The sequence below is a fragment of the Protomyctophum parallelum genome, assembly GCF_964188405.1.
Source record: "Protomyctophum parallelum genome assembly, chromosome: 14".
Classification (NCBI taxonomy): Eukaryota; Metazoa; Chordata; class Actinopteri; order Myctophiformes; family Myctophidae; genus Protomyctophum; species Protomyctophum parallelum.
The window spans coordinates 46599182-46621932 of record NC_139709.1 but is presented as its reverse complement, the minus strand read 5'-3'; the positions used below and the strand labels follow the sequence as shown (position 1 = coordinate 46621932).

The 22751-nt window shown below is 42.5% G+C and overlaps 2 protein-coding genes across 2 annotated transcripts in view; both read right to left on the bottom strand.

The window, feature by feature from the left end:
- The window catches only part of LOC310871458 (uncharacterized protein), a 22880-nt gene extending 12550 nt beyond the window's left edge, over positions 1-10330 (bottom strand). Inside the window, exons 1-10 of the mRNA XM_083782990.1 lie at positions 10226-10330; positions 8757-8838; positions 7251-7388; positions 5969-6131; positions 4593-4708; positions 3046-3192; positions 2487-2600; positions 1303-1419; positions 921-1082; positions 1-137 (exon numbers count right to left, since the gene is read on the bottom strand). The exon at positions 1-137 is cut by the window's left edge and continues 28 nt beyond it. Coding sequence (XP_083639116.1) covers positions 1-137; positions 921-1082; positions 1303-1419; positions 2487-2600; positions 3046-3192; positions 4593-4708; positions 5969-6131; positions 7251-7388; positions 8757-8838; positions 10226-10293 — 1244 coding nt within the window. The 5' untranslated portion in view covers positions 10294-10330. The remainder of the gene's footprint in view (positions 138-920; positions 1083-1302; positions 1420-2486; positions 2601-3045; positions 3193-4592; positions 4709-5968; positions 6132-7250; positions 7389-8756; positions 8839-10225) is intronic.
- Positions 10331-17377: 7047 nt separating this feature from the next.
- Positions 17378-22336, bottom strand: LOC310871350 (uncharacterized protein; the record flags this gene model as incomplete). The annotated part of the gene is made up of 5 exons (XM_083782836.1): positions 22220-22336; positions 21170-21322; positions 19968-20084; positions 19041-19214; positions 17378-17407 (listed from the first exon to the last, which is right to left on the bottom strand). The coding sequence occupies exons 1-5, from the start codon at positions 22271-22273 to the stop codon at positions 17378-17380; spliced, it is 528 nt and encodes a 175-aa protein (XP_083638962.1). The 5' UTR covers positions 22274-22336.
- Between the last annotated feature and the right edge of the window lie 415 nt (positions 22337-22751).

Genomic DNA, 22751 nt, shown 5'->3' with positions numbered 1-22751 from the left:
TGGACAGTGGAGCTGTTAGTGAGGGCCAGCGTCAGGCTGCAGATCGGCGCGGGACGTCCCGTCACTGAGAGGCGAGTCTGTGTGTAGAGCAGCTTCTCTCCCGAGTTCACCCTGTGGGTCCCTGACCACGACACAGTCTGGTGGGGGAGACCAAAACTACAGTTCACCCTGTGGGTCCCTGACCACGACACAGTCTGGTGGGGGAGACCAAAACTACAGTTCACCCTGTGGGTCCCTGACCACGACACAGTCTGGGGGAGACCGAAACTACAGTTCTCAACAGGCCTGAAAAATAAGGCCCAGCCCTACCTGGGCCCTCATCAAACCCTGTACACTCAAGACACGCTCCATATATGGCCAGTACAGAATTTATTCCATATGTTGATCTGACCCCCCCATGCCAAAGCGCCAGTGTTCGCCCAGCAGTCTGCTGTCACCCAGGCAGATCGTTTTAGGGCGAGGTCGCTTCTTGCCCTCAAGCGTCTTACTAGTACAGTATATACTGTGTTGGTTACTTAAATACCGGTACACATTATTTTTGACCACAAATAATGTTATTAGATGTAACATGCTGTTTAGACAGATGCTACACTTTGCACTTTGAATTGCTCTAAAGTGCCTTAAATTGCACATAGACATACAACCAAAATAAGCAATGCAGACCTGTGACCGAACAAGTAGAGCAAGAAAAGCAAAGAAAAAGAAAAATGGAAGTACAGTATAGAGTGGTTCTCAACCTTTACAGGCGATTTACCCCCCCCCCCCCCCCCCAAGGACCTGGAATGTAAGAGTTGACATTATATGGCTGGTTCCACAGATAAATATTGTGGAAAATAGCCTATATCTACAAGCTTGGCTATTTTCACAACATGCATTATCTTGAGCCTTACTGAATTGGAAGTACAGATGGCGGTACTCACTGGCTGTGTGGGGCAGAGCCCCAGCAGCACGCTGTGCTCCAGGGTGGTCCTCAGGTTGCTGTGGACCTCTGCCCGGAGCCTGTGAGAGGGACAGGGGGCAGTGGGCCACATGTTCTCAGCCCCAACCTCCATCTGGAGAGTGTGCATGCCCCTAGGCGTCCTCTGGACACACACACACACACACACACACACACGCACACACACACACGCACACGCACACGCACACGCACACGCACACGCACGTTCGAGATCCGTCACGTCACAGGTTTAAAAAAAAGCAGTGGGTGAAATTCATTTTTGTGTGAGCTCCACTGTTTGTGTTGTTTTCAGAAGGAGAAAAGAACAGAGGAGGGGGGGGGGCAGGGAAAAAGGAGAGGCATACCAGGTACTTCAGGGCTTGTGTGACACTCCTGCTATCCCACTTCAGCTCGGCATTCTGGAAATATGAGTTCATCTCCTGGGACACTGAGACGCAGCCTTCGACTGATGAAAGGGCTGCCTACACAGGCACGCAAAAAAAAGATATAAATCATATTAATAATCTTCTGAAATATTTCTTTTTTTTAACATAAGTAACATAAAAAAGGAGATATCTACTAGTGACCCATAACAATGGGTCCGTGACCCAAAAATGGGTCCCAACCCATGGTTTGAGACACACTGGTCTACAGCAGCAATAGAGACACATGGGGACTACAAATTTCACGGCCCCAAATGAGACAGCGGCCCACTTCAGGTCCGTTAAAACGGTGTACTGCAGCTGTCAATGCAATCCCTATGCGAGAAATCTTAAAATACCCTCATTTCAATGGTTCATTACTGAGTGATTCTTTTGTGTTCTAATAAAGTGTCCCATATGTTTGATTTGTCCTTTTCAATGTCACATACCTGCCATCTTTTTCGTTTTATAGGCTATGCATTTGTGGAAAATTATCCAAACAGCATCTTGCAAGAATAATTATTAATACTCATCTGGAGAATTCACTAGGTTTTTTGAAAATGTCAGGATATGTCACTCCTCCATTTAGCTGGTTATTTCCCCAAATATTCAGCCAAGTTAATTATACAACAATTAACGGTAAAACAGTCAGAGCTCCACGGTAGCCGGTAGGTAGAACATGTACAGTATATAAGCCTGTGACACAAAATATAGACGTGATGAATGAACAAAGTCAGTCGGAATCGGGATACATATTATTATTGAGAATTCCACTCTTAAAAGTCGGCACTCGTAGCCTCGTAAGAGTCGTAAAGGCAGTGACGTCTCCCCTATGCTCCGTTAAATTATGGGTAACTCATTCAAGTGGTAAATTAAATGTGAAATACATCCTCTACTGAGAAAACAACAAGATATGTTGACAAAGACAGTTCATAGATTCTGAAACATATTTTTATTCAAATCAATATAGTCTTCAGTTCATTTCGCATTTAAAAGTAGGCTAACTACAGTTGAATTTCAATTGACTTCTATAGGCTGGCCTGCAGTACACCGTTCTAACGGACCAGAAATGGGGCCGCTGTCTCATTTGGGGGCGTGAAATTTGTAGTCCCCCTCTCTATACCTACCTGTCTGGTTGAGAAGAGGGCACAGGCCTGCCCCCTGCTGGACGTGTCCTGCCACCGTTTGCTCAGACTGAGGGAGATGTTCACAGGGTCCCCGCTGTCCCATGACACATGGCCCTGGACAGCATGCAGACACAAAGAAACCCCTTCAGTTGTCGAAACGTGGTCACTCACAATTACTGTGTAAATTGTTATGCTGATGAGTTGAACACATAGGACCATTCCATCAAAAGTTACATTTGTTACAGTTTAGTAACAATGCATCGCATTTCTACACGGACACCATACAAATACAGTACGGTGTCTTACTTAGTCCTGACCAGAGTAATATAGTAAGAGAGTGGCGACACTAGCGTTGACTCCCATTGTTACAAAGGAACGCGGAAGTGCTCAATCAATCTATTGTGTTTCAGCTTGGATCAATGGAGCTAACATAGCATGCTTTAAGTTCCTATTCGGTATCACAATGAAAAGTTACTTTTCATGACTTTAAAGTAAACAAAGAAAAAACACAATACGTTTTACATTGAAGTCCTAAATGTGATGTGGGCCAGTTAAATACCTGATGGCTGTTCCAGCGTCCTCCCTGAGAGGCCTGAGACAGTGTGTGGAGGGAGAACTGAGAGAGCAGGGCACTGAAGGGCTGTTTGAGCTCTATCCTGGCCTCACTCTGGTCCTCTGACTGATGCCATTGACTGAGCGCCTTCACCTGGAGGCGAGGGCAACACGGAAAAATGAGGCTACTGACATCAACCGACAAGGTTTGAAGAACAAGCTTTGTGGCAAGAGGTAATCTCGATTCCTCACAGATGCGTACAGTAAAAATAATAACACAGATCACAAGAGGTGGACAAAGCTATTGTCAGGCAGAAACCTCTTATCTCCATACTATACACACTACATACTTTTTGTGTGAATGAATGCCCTACTGTGTGAATGAATGCCCTACTTGATCTTACTAAAGCGTCACACAAAAGCATCAAAAGTAGCAGATCCAAAAGCTTGAAACATGGCACAAAGCGATGGGTTTTGATCTTGTAGATCTGCTACTTTCGCTACTTTTGTATTTGAATCCTGAAAAGTAATAGTTTTATTAAGCAAATACTCAAATATATAAAAGTTGTCTTTTAAATATCAATGCATTACATTACACTATATTTGAAAGAGAACTTAAGTGGTTAATTTTGTACATTTTGACTACACTACATAGTGGTGTCAATATTTCTAATTGTACAATACTCAAGTAAATGTATTTAGTTGTCCACCACTGACAACAAGTCCATAGTGGTCATAGAGGCTGCACAGATATTATACTTACTTGCACAAAATACATCTTGGGGAAATGCTCTCTATATTAAAGTCATAATTCTTATTTCTTTCCAAACTTGGACTTTAACCAGCTGTTATACACAATGCCTTTATACACAATGCCTTTATGGCATTATAAAAAGCACCTTTTCTAAATGCAGAGATGAAATGAATGAAAATAAGAGAGATTGGTGACAGCCAAACACTAAACAGACACACATAACTGCAACTGCAAGTGTGGACATAAATCGTCATGTAGCGAAAAATGAAACTGCGTGTATTATGGAAAACCGTGAGCCATCTTATGTCCTGACCGAGTGGTTCTCAAAAACGTTCATATCAAAGACACCCTTTCATTATTATTCTGAGTCCTCGAATGAGCGAATAGGGGAAGGATTCTTTGCTTGACCCAGCAAAAACTCAGATGTGTGTCTCACAGAATATGATTATCGTTTAGAATATTTGGCGGTCCCGTTTAAAAATGTCACATCGGTGGTTGTTGCAATCATCTGCTCTACAATACTTCACCATAATGACAAGAAAAAATTAAAATAATTAAAAAGAGAGAGTTCCAGGGGGTCCCCAGCTAAATGATAGTTTGGAACCAAATGGACCCAATTCCTAGGGGGGATGATTTATCCCCCTACCCCTTGACACTCATTATGTAGGGACAAGGGGAAGGGGCAAGGGCTGAGGGGTAGGGTTAAAAAAGGAATTGGGAAAGGGCCTTAAAGTGGTTAAACTGATGACCCCCCCCTGGAACCCCCTGGACTGTGTTACTCTGAGAAGCACTGCTCTGACCTGCTCCAGTCGTCCATGCCTGGTCCAGCCCAGAAGAACGGTGTCCAGTCTTCCCCACAGAGAGCGTTCCAGTGTCACCTCCAAACTGCTCCCACGGGGAACGCAGGCCATGTGAACTACCAACAGAGAAGCACTGTCACACCATCATCGTCACTCATCAAACCCACATTGTGTGAGTTTCATAAAGATGAAAACATTCACCCGCGCGCCGCTACCCGTTTGCTCATTTAAATCAGTGGTTCTCGAACTGGGAACTATTTTGGGGGGTCCACTCCCCAGATGATTTAACTTGACTCCACCAGATGGGGAGGTATATCGAGTTCACAATTACAAACGTGAAGCAAGCGTCTTCCATCTGACGGAGTCAGGTTACAGATGATTAGCTTAATGTGCAACATTGTTTGTTCACTCAACAGTAAACAAACCAACATACAGATTAAGTGTATACAGGCCATGGTATCTGCACATTTCTAAAGTGACAATTAAATTACTTTTGACGAGACATTTTAATGTCGAATTGTCAAATAAAGTGTCAGTAGAGGGCGTCGGTCCCCAGGTTCGAGTACTTTTTATTTGCATTGTAATCTAGGGGGATTTTAGATCGACTCATAAGAACTGTGTTTGAAAAATAAACCGATCACCCCGGGCTTTTCACTCATATGCATCGACTGAAGGTGGAAATGTACAAATATACCCAAAGAGTAACAAAATAAGCGTTAGAAACGAGTCAAACAACCCAGAGACTACATTTCCGGGTAGGCGGGTGGCTGCATCTGCCCGTCGCACAACAGAAACTGAATGTTAATTACGTTTATTTTTATTTAATGTTTCGTGGTTAGTACGAGTCGAGTCACCACCAGCTGAGCTTACGTCAATGAGGAATCTCAGGAACGCAATGTGTTGACAGCTGGGCGTTGACGTATATTAGCAGCGACATTGCCTTCATATGTAGTTTCTAAAATCGCCCTATGGAGATTTCACTGCAAATAAAAAAAGACATGAACCTGTGTGTTGGCGCCCTCTACTTAAAGTGACGTCAGACTTCGGCGCTCTATAGCTCCAGAGGAACATGGTAGAGTCCTATACCTTTTAGGGTGTGATTCCCGGTCTCTAGCTCCAGAGGAACATGGTAGAGTCCTATACCTTTTAGGGTGTGATTCCCGGTCTCTAGCTCCAGAGGAACATGGTAGAGTCCTATACCTTTTAGGGTGTGATTCCCGGTCTCTAGCTCCAGAGGAACATGGTAGAGTCCTATACCTTTTAGGGTGTGATTCCCGGTCTCTAGCTCCAGAGGAACATGGTAGAGTCCTATACCTTTTAGGGTGTGGTTTCCTAGTCTCTAGCTCCAGAGGAACATGGTAAGAAGAGTCCTATACCTTTCAGGGTGTGGTTCCCAGTCCCCAGCCCCAGGGGAACATGGTAGAGTCCCGTCAGGCTGACCTCCTGGCCGCCCCAGACTGCTCCATGCTGAGCCTGGTAGCTGCCGTTCCTCGCCTCGTACAGTGTCCTCACAGCCACCGTCCTGGGCAGAGGTTTCAGCTGCACAACCAAAACACCAAGCACACAAACCGTCACTCAACGTCAGTGGAGAGATCACCGTTTCCAAAACAGTGGGTCAGGAGGAGACTCAGGACCCATGTTTGTGTTGCGGACCAATTTGTATGCGTTGCGAGTAGATATCCCCCTTTTTTAACAAGTTTAGCGTGGTCAGGAGACTCAGGACCCATGTTTGGGTTGCGGACCAATTTGTATGCGTTGCGAGTAGATATCCCCCTTTTTTTTTTTAAGTTTAGCGTGCAGATGAGGTTGTATTTCTCCACTGAGCAACTTTCAGGAAATTATACTGATCATCACCCAGTTGTTATTGTTGTTGCTGCGCCCATGCCGTGGTCTGACACTCTGCTAGTCCAAAACGCTAAAGGCCCAAGCACAAACGGTTAGTTTAAAAGCACTTAAACCCACTAAGCTTAGTGAAACAGTGCAACGCCTTGCTGAAGAAAAAAATTATACAAAAAAGAAAACCTAATTGTACTCTGTACTGTACTAAAAGTACAGTACGTAAATTAGTACATAGTTAATTACATCACTGCAAAAAAAGATACGAAACCACAAAGCAAAGCAGGGTATCTGTCATCAAGAGCTCATTCTGCAGCTTAACTTGAAATATGTGGTTGTTTCTAAAATGATAAAGTGCATTTTTAACGGATTTCATGTGCCATAAATCCATTGCACGTAGACTAGATTAGCCATTTAAACCCTATTTTGGATTTCCCGAAATATCTCTGTTGACAACTGCTGATCCTGTTGATAACTGCTGATCTACAAGCTCACTGTATTTTACAGCCAGGGTTGTACAGCCAGAGCTTAGTCAGATTCACATTCTAATAATTAATAAATTAAACACTGATCGCAGCGTGATGCGTTGTGAGCTCATGTCTAATGTTAGTCCCAGAATAGGGACGCTAGGGGAATGTGGTTAAATCATTGAGTGTACAATGTCACACAACAACAAACTGTCTTTCTTTACTTTCTTTAAACCTATGTCCTGGTTATTTGTACCGGTAATTGTGAAAATATGAAGTTCTCATTGGTCTGCACTAAACAGAAATGTTTCAGACAGATAAACTAGAGGACGCATAGACACTGAATAAGAGGCACCTGTGGGAAGGAGTGGTTTAGCTCCAGGGTCTGCTTGTAGCCTCCTTCAATGATGGTTATCTCTCCCAGAGCCCAGAGCCTCCTACGGCCTGACGACAACTCCACTAACCCCCCTACACTGGAGTCAGTCTGGTTGAACTGGAAGGAAGGAAGGAAAGAAGGAAAGAAGGAAAGAAGAAAAAACTGTGACAGTGAATTTGTCGCAGTCAAATAATAACACATTCCTACACGGACACCATACAATGCCAGACAATAAACCAACGTGTCTTACTTAGTCCTGACAGGCCAGCACTTTCCTCCGTGTGGCTTCAAGCCACATGGCGTAAGTTAACACTGAGGATTTGGCCTGCATGCCGAAATTTGTTTCGTTGACTGCTGCTGCGGATCTTCAACATTATTAAAAAAGACGCCTAAGACTTCTACAGAGAGTGTCTGTGGTTTCTGCACCCAGTTTATTCAAGGACTTTCCCCTGAAGTGAGTTGCATTCAAGCGGCATCTGACATGTTTGTTGGCAGACTGGTGCACCGTCCGGCATCATTTCAGTGGAACTATTCAAATTAGGGATGTCCCGATAAACGTTTTAAATTTCCGATCCGATCCCGATACCACAATTTCTGTGTTAGCCGATACCGAATACCGATACAAGAGCTATCTAGCTATATATCTTGTGTTGTGTTTATAGCCATCTAGCTATACATCTCGTGTTGTGTGTTTATAGCAGACTCCTCACTCGTATGTGCACTTTCAGTTTGGGCAACTTGAAAGCAAACTCCACATGCCCCAACATTTTATTTACCTGCCATAGTGTCAACCCCTTACCCCTGTGTCGGATCGGTGGTTAGTCTGGCATATTCGCTGATCATGACCCGATATGACCAAATAAGGGCCGAACTGATACTTGTCCAATACCGATACAGTATCGGGACATCTCTAATTAAATCATCACTAAATTCTCAACTGATTTTCACGCTTCACGTTTGGTTTGTTATAAATGTTTTATTTTATGTTATGCCATAAGGTTTTGTAGGAAAACAACTTATCTTAGATTTAGAACAGTATTAAGTAATGGCTATAAAACAGAAACAATATTTAGACTCAAGTACAACTCAGACCTTTCTTGCAGATGGGACTCAAACCCACAATCCCATGCTTAGGAGGCCAGTGCCTTATCCATTAGGCAACCAGGGCTAAAACAAAGGCCAATGGAGATGGCAGATACACTCCCGCACTAACTTATACATACATTATATAAGATACTTAACATAAAAACTTTACCGTGATAACACATTATATTTCGTCTCTGTTGGGTGGAAATTTTAAAAGTTGCAAAAGTAGCAGATCTACAAGCTCAAAGGATCTGCTACTTTTGAGTGAGGTTGTAGTATGATCAAGTAGTAGGGTATTCATTCACGAACAATCACAAACCGTTTCAATAATGGCGATACAGTGACGATATATGCCATTGATACACATAATGTACTGTATGTACAGTATGTAAAACCAACCTGAGCCCGGCCGTTGAGTTGAGCAGGTAGGTAGATCAACAGCTGGGGAAGATTCTGCACCACCTTCAGCATCATCTCCTTACTGGGCAAAAAGGACGTCCATCAGTCAACATAATAGATCCGATGGGTGGGCCGTGTGCATTTCCAGAGCATGTTTATATTAACCAATTTAGACCGGGAACCCCTATTTATTGTTACGCCTTTCAATCCGTGAACCCCTTTTTGTAACATTAGCTGTTGCTATATTGTACTGTATATACTACAGTAGCAACATATTTATTTGATGTTTTTCAGAAAGTTTCGGTCAGAATTTAGAAGCCGGCCTCAGTTCTAAATGGGTTAATGATCAATCAATCGATTGTTTTCCGGCTTGGATCAACGGCACTAACATTTTTCAAGGTTTTAATGAAAGAATACTATTTTGTTTTGTCGTACATTTTTAAATATGAATCGTAAAATGATCATTAACCCATTCTGACCGGGCACCCATTTTGGTGTCGGCATCACGTCATGCTTTAGCTATTTAAAAATAGCAGATCTACAAGCTCATATCGCGCCACCGAGTGGCGCGATACGAGCTTGTAGGTCTGCTATTTTTGAAAAATCGAAGAGCGACTGACATTTTTAGAATCTGATCTCAGGTCAGAATTGGTTCATCAGACCAGTGTGTGTCCAGTCGGAAACCTCGTATGAATCTGATCTCAGGTCAGAATGGGTTTAAGGGCCCACGTGCAGTATCCTCACAGGCCACAGGTTGGGAATGTCTGGTGTCACAGGCCTTCACACAGATGGAATGTGTCCAGTGTTTAAGTGCATCACGTGGGTCACTGCATTTCCTTTTGAGTTTTTAAAACTCTTTGTTTGTTCATGCTATGAACACATCGCCGTATGGTGGTGTGGCGTGCTGAATATAGCAGATCTACAAGCCCCACGACAGGTCACACAACAACAGTGTGATGCGTTGTGAGATTTTAGATCTGCTATTTTGTGTGCGTGTTTTTGTACGCATTACTAAACTTGTGAGGACCAAATGTGTCCAGAAGCATATAGTATAATTTTAGAAATTGACATTGTGAGGGACGGTTTCCTGGTCCCCACAAGAGAAATGGTCGTTTTGTGGTTGATAATTAATTCTATGCTTATAGATAAGTTTTAGGGTTAGTGTTGGGATTAGACATTTAGAGGTCAGGTTTAGGGGTTGGAATTAGAGTAAAACGTGTTCTGTTTTATGTGTGCTAGTGTCATGCACCGAAAAATATCAGATCTGCTATCAGCTCAAGCTTGTAGATCTGCAATTTTTCGGTTTTAGGCTGGTTTAGGATGGTTAAAGAAGTCAAAAAAATTGAGGGAAAAATGGCAAAATTAAATTCATGTGTACGTGCATGTATGTGTGCATGCGTGTGTGTGGCGTGCGTGCGCACACGTGTTCATGCGTGCGTGTGTCTGTGTGTGTGTGTGTGTGTGTGTACCTGTCAGGAAGACGGTGGCCTTGTAGGATCAGTGCCAGTGAGGAGGGGAGCTCAGGGTTCATGGCCATAGAACACCTCAGCTGTGAGTCAGTGATTCTTCCCCACGCTTCTACCTACAGTACAAACACATGGTTATACAAAGACACCACAAGCAGCCATAGCAGAATGATTTCTCCATTCTTCTATTTTTGTTTCTCTCCTCAATAAGTATTTTACCTGTATCGCCCCAGTGGCCTAATGGATAAGGCACTGGCCTCCTAAGCCAGGGATTGTGGGTTCGAGTCCCATCTGGGGTGACTGATAGCAGAGTGGCGCAGCGGAAGCGTGCTGGGCCCATAACCCAGAGGTCGATGGATCGAAACCATCCTCTGCTACAAGATTCTGTTTTTTTAAATGTCGAATCAAAAGCTAAACTCATCCATTTCTGTCAGCCAAGTCTAGCCACATCTGTTTAAGTCGTGACTTGTGCCCATCAGAGCGTGAGGAAGCTGGGGAGGTGGACTCTTATCAGAGCGTGAGGAAGCTGGGGAGGTGGACTCTTAGAGGCCCCTGAACAAGCGATTTCAATTTGGGGTTGAATGGCTTATGCATTCATGACACCCAGGGCTGTATTTTGCGTGTCTTAACCCATTCTGACCTGAGATCAGATTCATACGAGGTTTCCGCCGGACACACACTGGTCTGATGAACCCATTCTGACCTGAGATCAGATTCTAGAAATGTCAGTCGTTCTTCGATTTTTTTCAAAAATAGCAGACCTACAAGCTCGTATCGCGCCACTCGGTGGCGCGATATGAGCTTGTAGATCTGCTATTTTTCAATAGCTAAAGCATAACATGATGCTGACACCAAAATGGGTGCCCGGTCAGAATGGGTGTACCAGGTCTTATTACCTAACTTGAGTAAACTAAAGACCTGGAGGCGTGGTCAATGCTCTTTGGCCACTCAGAATAGCCAAATGGCATTGATCACGCCTCCAGGTCTTTAGTTTACTCAAGTTGGGGAATAAGACCTGATACTTAAGACTCGCAAAATACAGCCCCCAGTGTCAAACCTTGGCAGTTTAGTTTGCATGTTCTCTCTCAGGGTTAATAAACCAAGTGTACTGTATCTTTTGGGTCTCGAGCTGAAAGGTTTGGGAAGCCCTGAGATACAGTAGATCAGCCACACATCATCACAACTATTCAAGTGCTCTCTCCTTAGATTCCAGAGATTCCACGTGGAATGTAACTAATTCATGAGCTTATGTCTACAGCATGGCTAACAGCTGCATGTATGGTTTCTGTAAAGCTCTGGGAATAAATAAAAACGTACCAAATACTGCCGTTGTCTGTCCTCTGTTACAACTAAGCACATTTTCTATTCTAGGCGCTTTACATAAAGGCAAGGCATTCAAAGACAACCAAAACCAAACAATGTAAAAGCATAAAGAAACACAAAATAAAGTAGACAGAGTTGGCACAAGCACTGGATCATCTGGGAGTTTGTTCCAACTATGTTTGGCATAACTACTGCATGTTTGCCGTCCAAGAGATTTAAACAGGTTAAATCAGGATAAACACCATTACGATATAGAGAATACATCCTCGCTGTTTTCAATGCTCTCAAAGGGTACAAAACTTCGTCAAGTACAATGTTTATGTATCCGAGGAAAAGCATTCTGGCCAAAACTGTTTATATAAACTGGTACAGTTTATATATCGTTGCTGTCGGGCAGAAACGTTGTATCTCCATAGTCTAACTTTTTGTGTTTTTTTTGTAAAGAAATTGTTGATTGATCAAACTATAGCATCATAGAAAAGTATCCAAAATAGCAGATCCATAAGCTCGAAATATGTCCGCTTACTTTTGCTATTTTTTTATTTGAATCCTGAAAAGTACGTTTTGGACAGATTTCCAGAGATTTCCACCCGACAAAACATTGTGCACATATCCTGTATTTATTAAAAGATATTGAGTGATTTAAAGATCACCAATCAGCAATATTTTAAAATTATAATAGAGAAATGCAGTAGTCCCACACACTGACTGTCTTATTTCACTTACAAAGCAAATGTATAACGTACAACGTTTCGGTCAACCTACGTTCAACTGTCAGCAGGTACCAGATGAAAGTGAGTTGCCCAAACATAGTCTAATAAATTTGTTTTGTACGTGCACTAAGTGGGACTACTTCATTTCTCAACATTGGCTGTACCTCTCCTTTGCACATGTCTATTGTAAGCAGGTGTGCAATTTATGAATTATGAATGGATGGAAACCTCATTATGTCCAAAACTGTTACTTTTCTTTTTTTCAAAAAACGTGTTGATTCACGCAGCAGTTCAAGCTTGCGGATCTGGCTATTTTTTATGCTTTCGTGTCACGTAAATTTACGAAAAGAAAAACTGACGAGATACATTCCAGATGTGTAAAAGATTAACAGATTCATATTTGCACCCACATTAAACTCTGAGAGCAGCTCTTCAGAGGCATGAATGTGTTTTGGAGGAGGTTTGGTATAAATTCATCATCACACTGGGGCCTTAGAACTGAGACTCTCAAAGTGGAATCCTCTTTTTGTAATCCCTGGGGTTTAGCAGTTGACAGAGATAGACAGCTTAATTTCAGAACGCAGAAACTAGAGGTCTAACAATCTGTAAGAACACTTTATACCAACTTTCAGATCTCTGCACAGACGGGCAGAAACCTCGTATCTCCATATCTTAAGAGCTCTGTTCCATTCTGCCCTCTATTGGCCATGAATACCACCTTTGTTTGATGTGTTGTTGTTACAGCCCCAGTGGCCTAATGGATAAGGCACTGGCCTCCTAAGCCAGGGATTGTGGGTTCGAGTCCCATCTGGGGTGTTTGTTTATGGCAGACTTCTGACAATGAAATATGGTGTACTGTACCCATAGATAGATATAAACATAGAGCGTCGCAGTCCTGGCCCGGAAGAGAATTTCATAGACGTTTCAGAAAGTATTTATTTAAAGACCTGTAAGCCTCAGATGGTGACAACTCATGACAATAAACAAATTGATGTACCGGTAGATAGGATACTTAGTTATTCTATTTATAGTGACTCATAGGAATAGACTACGTGACAACCAGGAATAGTCTGGTGACCACCGGAGAGACGGGTGGCAGCCGGAAATTAGACGGCACCCGGGAGCAGTATGGGTTGGCGCCCCAGCCTGTGTCTTCCGTGAGGAAGAAGCCCAACAAACCCACGGTGAGGCCTTTAAGAGGGCCATTCAAGCCTCAAGCGGAGCGGGCTCGAGAATCCTCCACTCCTGAATAAAGTGCCTGGTGCTGGGAGTCTGGTGCAACGCACAGGGCCTGACCTGGTGAGAGCAGGAGTGGACCTGGTGAGACGTAGGAGGGGCCCGGACAGGTGTCAACCCACAGAGCCTAGTCCTTCCATGTGCCAGAATGGTACCTCCCAGTCCCGGCAGAGTAGTTCAGGAGGAACGGATTGTGTGGCCCTGGTTTTTCCCTAATGGGACTTATCGAGGGTAGCTACTGGGACGTAAGTCGGGACTTGATCACCCCGGCTGGGTCACCTGAGTGAGGGGTATGATGTTGCGAGACCCGAAACCCCGATGACCTTGGGATACATCACTGAGGATACGTCCCAGGTGCATCCATTTATGTATGTATTGTATGTATTTTGTTATAATTATTGTTAAATAAAGAAATGTGGTGTTTCACACAAAAACACCTTATCTAACATAGATATTAAGTAACAGTAATGGTCAAAAAAGAGAAAACCTTTTTTTTACAATACAACCCAGGCATTTTTCTCCCTACATAACATGAGGGCGGTGCTGATGTGTATGTGTAGCCCAGTGGCCAATGAGGTTGTCTACCTATTTATGACTATTGCTATGGTTCGGTCACTCTCCGGTGAAAGCCTCACCTGTAAGACGGGGCTGGTTTGTCCGTGCACGCTGTGCTTCAAGGTGACTCTGACCTCTCTGTAGCCCACATGTGTGGCCCAACCCCTCACATCCGCCAGCAGGTACGACCTGCGGCCCGCACACTGCACGTCCATGGACACGCTTCTGAGGGGGCCTAGAGACGAGGACAAGTCCACTGATTAAATGAGTAGTTCTCAGAACATTTGTGCCAGGGACCCCCACAAGAGAAGATTTGAGTTAACCCATTCTGACCTGAGATCAGATTCATACGAGGTTTTCCACTGGACACACACTGGTCTGATGAACCCATTCTGACCTGAGATCAGATTCTAAAAATGTTAGTCGCTCTTCGATTAAAAAAAAATAGCAGACCTACAAGCTCGTATCGCGCCACTCGGTGGCGCGATATGAGCTTGTAGATCTGCTATTTTTAAATAGCTAAAGCATAACATGATGCTGACACCAAAATGGGTGCCCGTTCAGAATAGTAGTAGTAGTAGTTCTCAGAACATTTCGTGCCAAGGACCCCCCAAATTGATATATATTTGGCCGAGTCCCACCATCTGAAAAGGATTTGTGCCAGGGACCCCCACAAGAGAAGATTTGAGTTAACCCATTCTGACCTGAGATCAGAGATCAAATGTCAGTCATTCTTCGATTTTTCAAAAATAGCAGACCTACAAGCTCGTAGCGCGCCACTCGGTGGCGCGCTATGAGCTTGTAGATCTGCTATTTTTCAATAGCTAAAGCATAATATGATGCCAACACCAAAATGGGTGCCCGTTCAGAATGGGTTAAAATATATCAAAAAAATATTCAAACTATTTCAATATTTTTAAATAATGATGCATTTCCCAATCTATTTTGTACATATACTGTAGTGTTATTTGTTGATGACATATATTATTGTGTTAATTTTGTTTTGTATTCCATGTTGATGAATTTAATACATAGGACTTTTTGTTCTCCTTAATGCCTACAAACCCTGCAGCGCACTCAGATCAGCCAATGCAGGGAAGCTGGAAGTACCCTCACTAAAAACGCTGGGACAACGCTCCACACGTCCCAAACTCTTCTCCCTTCTGGCTCCAAAACTATGGAATGCACTTCCCATTACAATCAAAACTGCATCCTCACTCCCAGTCTTCCGCCATAGTCTGAAAACCCACCTTTTCAGACTCCATCACGGCCCGTAGCACTTGCCCTAGCCCCTTAGATAGCACTTTTTGTAGACTTAGATAGCATTTTAGACAGACTTATAGCATGTTACGTAGACAGCACTAGAATTGCATTTTATGTAGTCATAGCACTTTAGTATATATGTATAGTAGTATACAATAATATGTATAGTTTATATGCATAGTTTCATTATATAGATATTCCACTGTTACGTTCTTAGCTTACGCATGTTTCATGATAACTACTTTTTATGTATGTGATGTATTGCCATGCTTTTGTTCTTGCTTAATGTAAGTCGCTCTGGATTAAGAGCATCTGCTAAATGCCTAAATTGTAAATTGTAAGCTTTAATGTCTTAACCCATTTTGGGCGGGAACCCCTTTTGGTGTTTTAAACATTATGTCATAATTTAGCTATTGAAAAATAGCAGATCTACAAGCTCATAGCGCGCCACCGAGTGGCGCGCTACGAGCTTGTAGGTCTGCTATTTTTGAAAAATCGTAACAATGTGGCGCAAACCTTTGAATATATATTCTTTCAAAGTGAATGTTTTTCAGGTCTAAATGTCCATAACTGTACCACGTGCTGATTTACATTTCTGACTAATAAAGTATCCAATCAATCAAATGCACAGTCCTTGAGCATGACCTGTGAACTGGGCAGCCATCACGGCATCCAGGTAGTGTGGTCTTCCTGTCTGACTGACAGAGAGCAGCAAGGCCAGTCTCCCACTCGCTGCACTGACGTTGAGACCAGAGAGCAGCAGTCTGTGTCCGTCCACTGTGAGCTGCGCCTGGGACTGAAGCTGAGACAAGGGCCCATCCACGGAGCACAGGGCCTGAGGCAGACAGAGGGAGGGAATGTCAATTGCGTATTGCTCAGAGATAACAGTTCAGTACAGTATGGGCACAATCTGACATGCTTATTCTCTTGTATATTTTCAGTGACGGGTGGAAACCGCCTATCTCCATATTTTAACTTTTTGTGTTTTTTCGTAAATTAATGCCCTAGTTCATCATACTACTGCGTCACACGAAGGCATCAAAAGTAGCAAATCCGAGGCAGGGTTGGCGAAAGGGCCTTTCTGTGTAGAGTTTGCATGTTCTCCTAGGGTAGGTACCCTCCCTCACAAAAACATGCAGTAATCCTGGTCACTAAACTACCTCCCCCTGGTCAGCTGGGGCGCCTGATGGGAGGGGAAAGGAACTGGTCAGAATAACGTGTTCCATCCACGCGCTATGTCCGCCCGGGGGAACTCCCCCTGTCAGGTGAAAAGAAGCAGCTTGGACTCCCCATCCATAGAAGTAAGCATGAGGTCAGTCTGCTGCCGGTCGGTATTGCTGGATTATAGTGCTGCCTTTGAAGTTATTGATCTACTGTCAGACAATTTCTGTTACTGTATAGAGTCTCAAACATACATTCCAGGGAAGCTGCCATGGGCTATTATCGTTCACCATATTGATATTGACCTGACATCACTGTGCATATGCCAGCCACTAATCTGAAAGACATGACTGTGGTTCTAGACAAGGAATTACAAAGGGTATCGGATTGTCTTGACGGTCTTAAAACAGCTCAAAAGCAAAAGGTATTGTTTAAGTCAAATCTCAAACTCAATTTATTTTACTGAGATTTAGGAATTGAACAGGTAGATGAAACAAAACTGCCTGGCATTTCATTAGACAGTCATTTTACAATGTAAAATGACTGTCTAATGAAATGCCAAGCAGTTGTGTTGGTCCATATGGTCCACTCATATTTAAAACATAAGGAATAAAATGTGAAGGGGGCTGGCTGTCCATGATCAGGAGATTTGTGGAGCACTTAACTTAATACTCAAGTATTTTTACTTTATTTTAGCATTTCTTCAGTGCTCCATCTCACAGGCAAATATTGTACGGTACTTTGAAATCCATTAAAAAAACTTTGAGTGAAACCTTTGACTCCACTACTTCATGCCAACATCTGCCGCCCAGGTTTTCCAGGCACTGGTGCCATCTATCCCACCTAACTAGCTGTCTGGCTGTGTGGTCCAGTCCAGCAAAAGAGGATAGTGGGGAAACTACACCTAGGCCAGAATAAGGCAGCACATCTTGCCCTTAGGTGCAAGGTGCAACACACTATTAATGCATCACAACCTATGGAGCACAGATTAGCAGCAAGTGTTATGACTAGTTATTGTTTCAGGAATATCTGTATGGAGCAAGAAAACCGCTTATGTAAAACTAGACATTAAACTAGTATTACACATAATACAGCCTAAAAATAGGGCTTAAGTGGTTAGGAAAAAAAAAAGAAGTTCTTGCGAGCAACACCTTCTCAGCATGCTATAAATTAGGCATGACTCTGAAACCCATGGATTTGTCCAGGACTAAATCATTATGAATGGTTTTAACCGCTAAATCCCATCCTCCACTGTCTGGACAAAGTGTTCTATTTTCTGAGAAGATATATAGTTTAGAGTGGAATCACTAGTATAGAGCCCAGAAGGACTTTAAGTGGTTATAGAAAACAATGTCTGGATGAATACGTGTGATACACCTCAGCAATGTTTCACTAATCTCCATCTATGATTTGATGGATTGAAGGTTTAGGATTTTTTTAAAGTTTTTAAATTTACTTTATTATTATTATTATTGTCTCCACCAGGCCGAAGGCATGGGGGGAGAGTATGTTTTGCACTCCGTCCGTCCGTCCGTCCGTCCGTCCGTGTGTCCGTGTGTGTGTGTGTGTGTGTGTGTGTGTCCGTGAGCAGCTAATCTCGGCCACCGTTAACCCGGTCGATGCCAAATTTTGCACACACACACTCCCTGGATGCCAACGATGAACCTCTGCCCCAAACTTTCCAGAAGGCCTGTTATAGCGCCACCAGGAGGCCGCTTTGTGCAAAACAAGTTTTTGTACAGTACACCTACAGATTTTGTCCAAACATCGCGCAAATTGGTACACAGTCTCTCTAGAGCCATTCAACGAAACCGGTCTTTCAGATTTCTCAGACTCCATCCTGATTGGTTAAGATTGGCTTCCAAAGTTCACAGGAGTGCTCAGTTTCAAACAAAATGCTGCAAATCATGAACACAACGTGTGATTTCCGTGAAATTGTGCACCCACATTCCCACTAGGCCGAGGACAAAATGCCACATGAACAATTTCAACTCAGCCTCAAGGTGGCGCTATAACTGTCCGAAAAGTGTTTTTACCTCTAACTGCACGGATCTGTGGATAACTTTGTATGCCAACTCCCTAGAGGCCAAGGACAAACCTAAATTCCTATCCTGGTGGAGACCTGTGCCCAGAAGGGCACTTTTTCTAGTTAACTATATTTTGTAATGTCAAGGTACATTTAGGTACTTTATTTCTCAGCCGAAATATTTTCTAATTTACATTTTAATAAAGGATAATTACAAAACATACCATTTAAATTCAGATATTTGAAAATAGCCGATCTACGAGTGACATGTTGTGAGCTGGCTATTTTGAGTTTATTCTTTTTTTTTTTGCATATTTTTTGTATATCAGCAATTGTTTTGCTATTTACGTATAGATTTGAGCAATTTTACTTTGGCACTGTATTCAGTATATTTTGATGCCAATACTACATTGCTGCGGTATTGCTACTCACTCTTTCTTACTTTTTTCTTATTTTTAAAAGATCTGAGTACTTCTTCCACCACTGTTGATACAATAAAAAAGAGTCCTTTCCATGCCAGTGTGTATCTGTATCGTATTACCTCGGCACTGAGTGGCAGTCCTTTGTCCTTAAGCCAGTGCCAGCTGTGCCAGACGCTTCCCCTTAACTCTGTGGTCATGGGGAGGGACTTCATGCTGAGCTTCAAGCCTGCCCGCTGGGCTCCAAGCTGGGCCTGCACGCTCAAGTTCTTCCCCTCAGCACGACCCAGCACTATCTGCTCTCACAGCGGGTACAGTACAAGAGACATGGCCGTAGTTATTGATCGTTTACCGTAACACCTGACCATATTTACCGTTTACCGTAACACCTGACCATATTTATGAGCATTTACGGTAACAAACAACCATATTTATGATGGATTTCTGGTAATACCGGAGCATATTTTTGAACATTTTCGGTAACACATATAATATTTATGATGTTTCTTTTTATGGTAATAGCCTACCCATCCATATTTACGAACCTTTACAGTAATATCCGACCATGATTATAATGCCCTTACGGTAATACCGAACCTAAATTATGAACGTTTATGGTAATACCCAATCATATTTACGATGCTGTAACTGAGAGGTACACACACCTCACAGAGTCATCAATCACATATATAATATTGTCACAGTAGTTTTGAGCCAGAGGAAAAGAAAGAGTGAGAGCTACAGAGGAAGAGAGAGGAAGCGCCGAGTGTTGTGTGCTGAAAATAATAGAAAAAAAAACTGTATACATTACTTTGTCGTACAAAGACTGGTGACAATAGCCAATCTTCAAGCTCACAAAGCATAGCAATACCATATGTTTTGAGGTTGTAGATCGGCAGATTCTACAAATTACTTTTAAATCAGTAGTTCTCACACTTTCAAGATTAAAGAAAATGTAAAAAAAATAGCAGATGTACAAGGTCGCAGCACGGCACGAAGTGACACGCTGTGAGCTCGAAATAAGAAAATCCGAAAATGGTGTGTCTGACCTGAAGAGTGTTGCTTTCAGGCACTCCAGATCTCTTCAGGTAGCCCACAGAGTGCCGCAGAACACTCTGGACTGTCACAGCCCCAGAGCTCTTTTCCACTGTCGCCTCCTGAATCAGCTGTCAAATAAACACGGACAAAAGCATCACGCCAGTGAGGAGCTCTATCTAACAGTATAGCGAAGAAAGTTGTATAGCAGTGGTTCTCAAACTTTTTGGTTCCCAATTCCCAAATTGATATTAATTTGGCCCACAGACTCCCATCTGAAAACATTTCCTGCCAAGGACCCCAATACAAGGATTATTTGAAAATTACAGGGCCACGCGAGATTCAGAGTTGTGTTTTAGATTTTTAATGTTGTGGACATGTTACATTACATCTGGCCCTGACTGTTTATCGTGTGGAAACAATGTGTGTGTGTGTGATTTGAAAGATTCAGCCCTGATTAGAGCTGTGGAAACTCAACCGTGTGAATCCATCGACAACATAAAAATGTTCCCTAACTTGATTTGCCAACAAGTTTTGAAGTGCGTGTGTGTGTGTGTGTGTGTGTGTGTGTGTGTGTGTGTGTGTGTGTGTGTGTGTGTGTGTGTGTGTGTGTGTGTGTGTGTGCGCGTGCGTGTGTACACATATCAATGAACCAGCTGTACACAATTTAGTTATTGTTGTTTTTCAGCTATTCAATTGTCACTTGGCTGAGGTTAACTACTTAAATACTCTCCATATTTCTCTCTCTCTCTCTCTCTTTCACTCACTCTGCACTCACACATACACACATGCGCACGTGCACACGCACAATGTGCTTGCAATGACATTGTCTTCAATGCCATTGTCAGTGGCATTGTCTTCAATAACTTCTCTGACGTATGTTATGGGTACTCAAAGCATGTGTGAACCTTCTTCCCTGAACCTTTTGACCGTTTGATGAATTAATCTATCTATCGCGCATTGCCAATGTTTTATCGCGCGCAACCCTTATTTTGAAGGTTATTATTTCCACACAACAACTCAAAGTATATTAATGACATAGTAAAATTAATGTTGAAAACGAAGAAAATAATACATTTTTGCACCCCTAGTGAAAATGTGTGCAAATCTTTGAATACTGTAGGCTATATATATATATATCTTTTAAAGCTTTGCTTCTGGAGGTCTCTGGCCCTTTTTTAAAGTTTGAGAGCCAGGCTTATTGCCTCCTACCTACCTGTTGCTTTGTGACAGCGCAGTGCAGGAGATAATGATAGGATCCATTTGCATGGTTCAGGGAGTTCAGCATGACAGCAGCATCTGTGGGGATGCCCACCCACTTCATCAGGGGCACAGAGTGGTTGAGAGAGGCTGAAGCCTCATTTCTATGCTGAAAGACAGAAACACACTTTTATTGTTTATTTACTCCAACACGCATGCAGGTGCCAACATTTATTTATTCATGTTGGCACCTGAAAGATGAAAACCTTTTGAAAAATGCTCATTGGAAAGTGGAAAGAAACAAAGTACATTTATATACTTGAACATACTCAAGTACTCAAGTTGTGTGGAAATTATTTTAAAAAAAGTCCCCCCATTCTGTGTTGCCTAGAACTGGAGGTTAACATTATGAAGTACATCTCAGTGACATCACAAAGATGTACACAAAGATGTTACTGATTTTCTTCAGCTTAAAAAGACAAAAGAGTGGCCGCACACACCGATAGCCAAAGTGCAAATTATTTATTAGGACGCAGAGTGAGAAACCAACGTTTCGGCAGATGCAACTGCCTTCTTCAGGGTAACTGATTTTTGTCAGACCTCCAGTTCTAGGCAACACAGAATGGGGGGGGGGGTTATTATTTCCACACAACAACTCTAGGTATATTAATGACATAGTAAAATGTTGAAAACTAGTGTTATTCCCCTTTAATTAATGCCTTATTTACTGTACTTATGGTTATGTCCATTTTTCAAAACATTATAGTTCTACTCCACTACATCTCAGAGGCAGATATTGTGCTTTTCACGCCACTACTTATTATTTGACAAATGTGCTTTCTTGGTCTACCATTTGAAACTACTGTCACTCATAGGGGTGTCAGGTGGAAACCTCATTATGTCCAAAACTTTTTCAGGATTCAAAACGTGTCTCGAGTTTGTGAATCTGCTACTTTTGATGCTTTTGTGTGACGCTGTAGTTTGATCAAGTACTGTGGGTCATGAATTTACGAAAAAACACAAAAGCGTAGTGAGGTAAGAGACGATATACTTGGTGTTTTCATACCTTTGAGTTCCTCATCGCCATCGAAGCCTCTAGTTGGTTGTTATCGATCGCCATGGAGATGTGCGAGTCAAAGAGCGTCTGCGAGGAGAGAACTGAGCCTGAGGCCTGCAGTCGGTTTGGACTCCCCAACTCCTGCAAAAATATATATATATATATAATAATGGACTAGTAATTTTTTAATAACTTATAAATCTTTCAACACAAAGCTTCTCTTCAGGGGTGGCTGGGACAAACATGAAAAGGTTTGAGAACAACTGATCTAAATATCATTATTTAAAGGTAGTGAACATGATCTTTACATTGGTTAAAAATGTAAAGCTCTATATTTTGATTCGTGATAGTAATAATCATTATGTGTTTGTTCAGTAACCTGACTTTCCAGATCTTAAAAAAATAAAGAAAAAAATAAAGAATATATATATATATATATATCAGAAGGTTTGCCAATTTCAACTAATCAGGAGTAGAGTACCCATTTATCAGCTTCAATTGGATAGTGTTCCAGTTCCAATTTAGAGACTACTCCATTGCT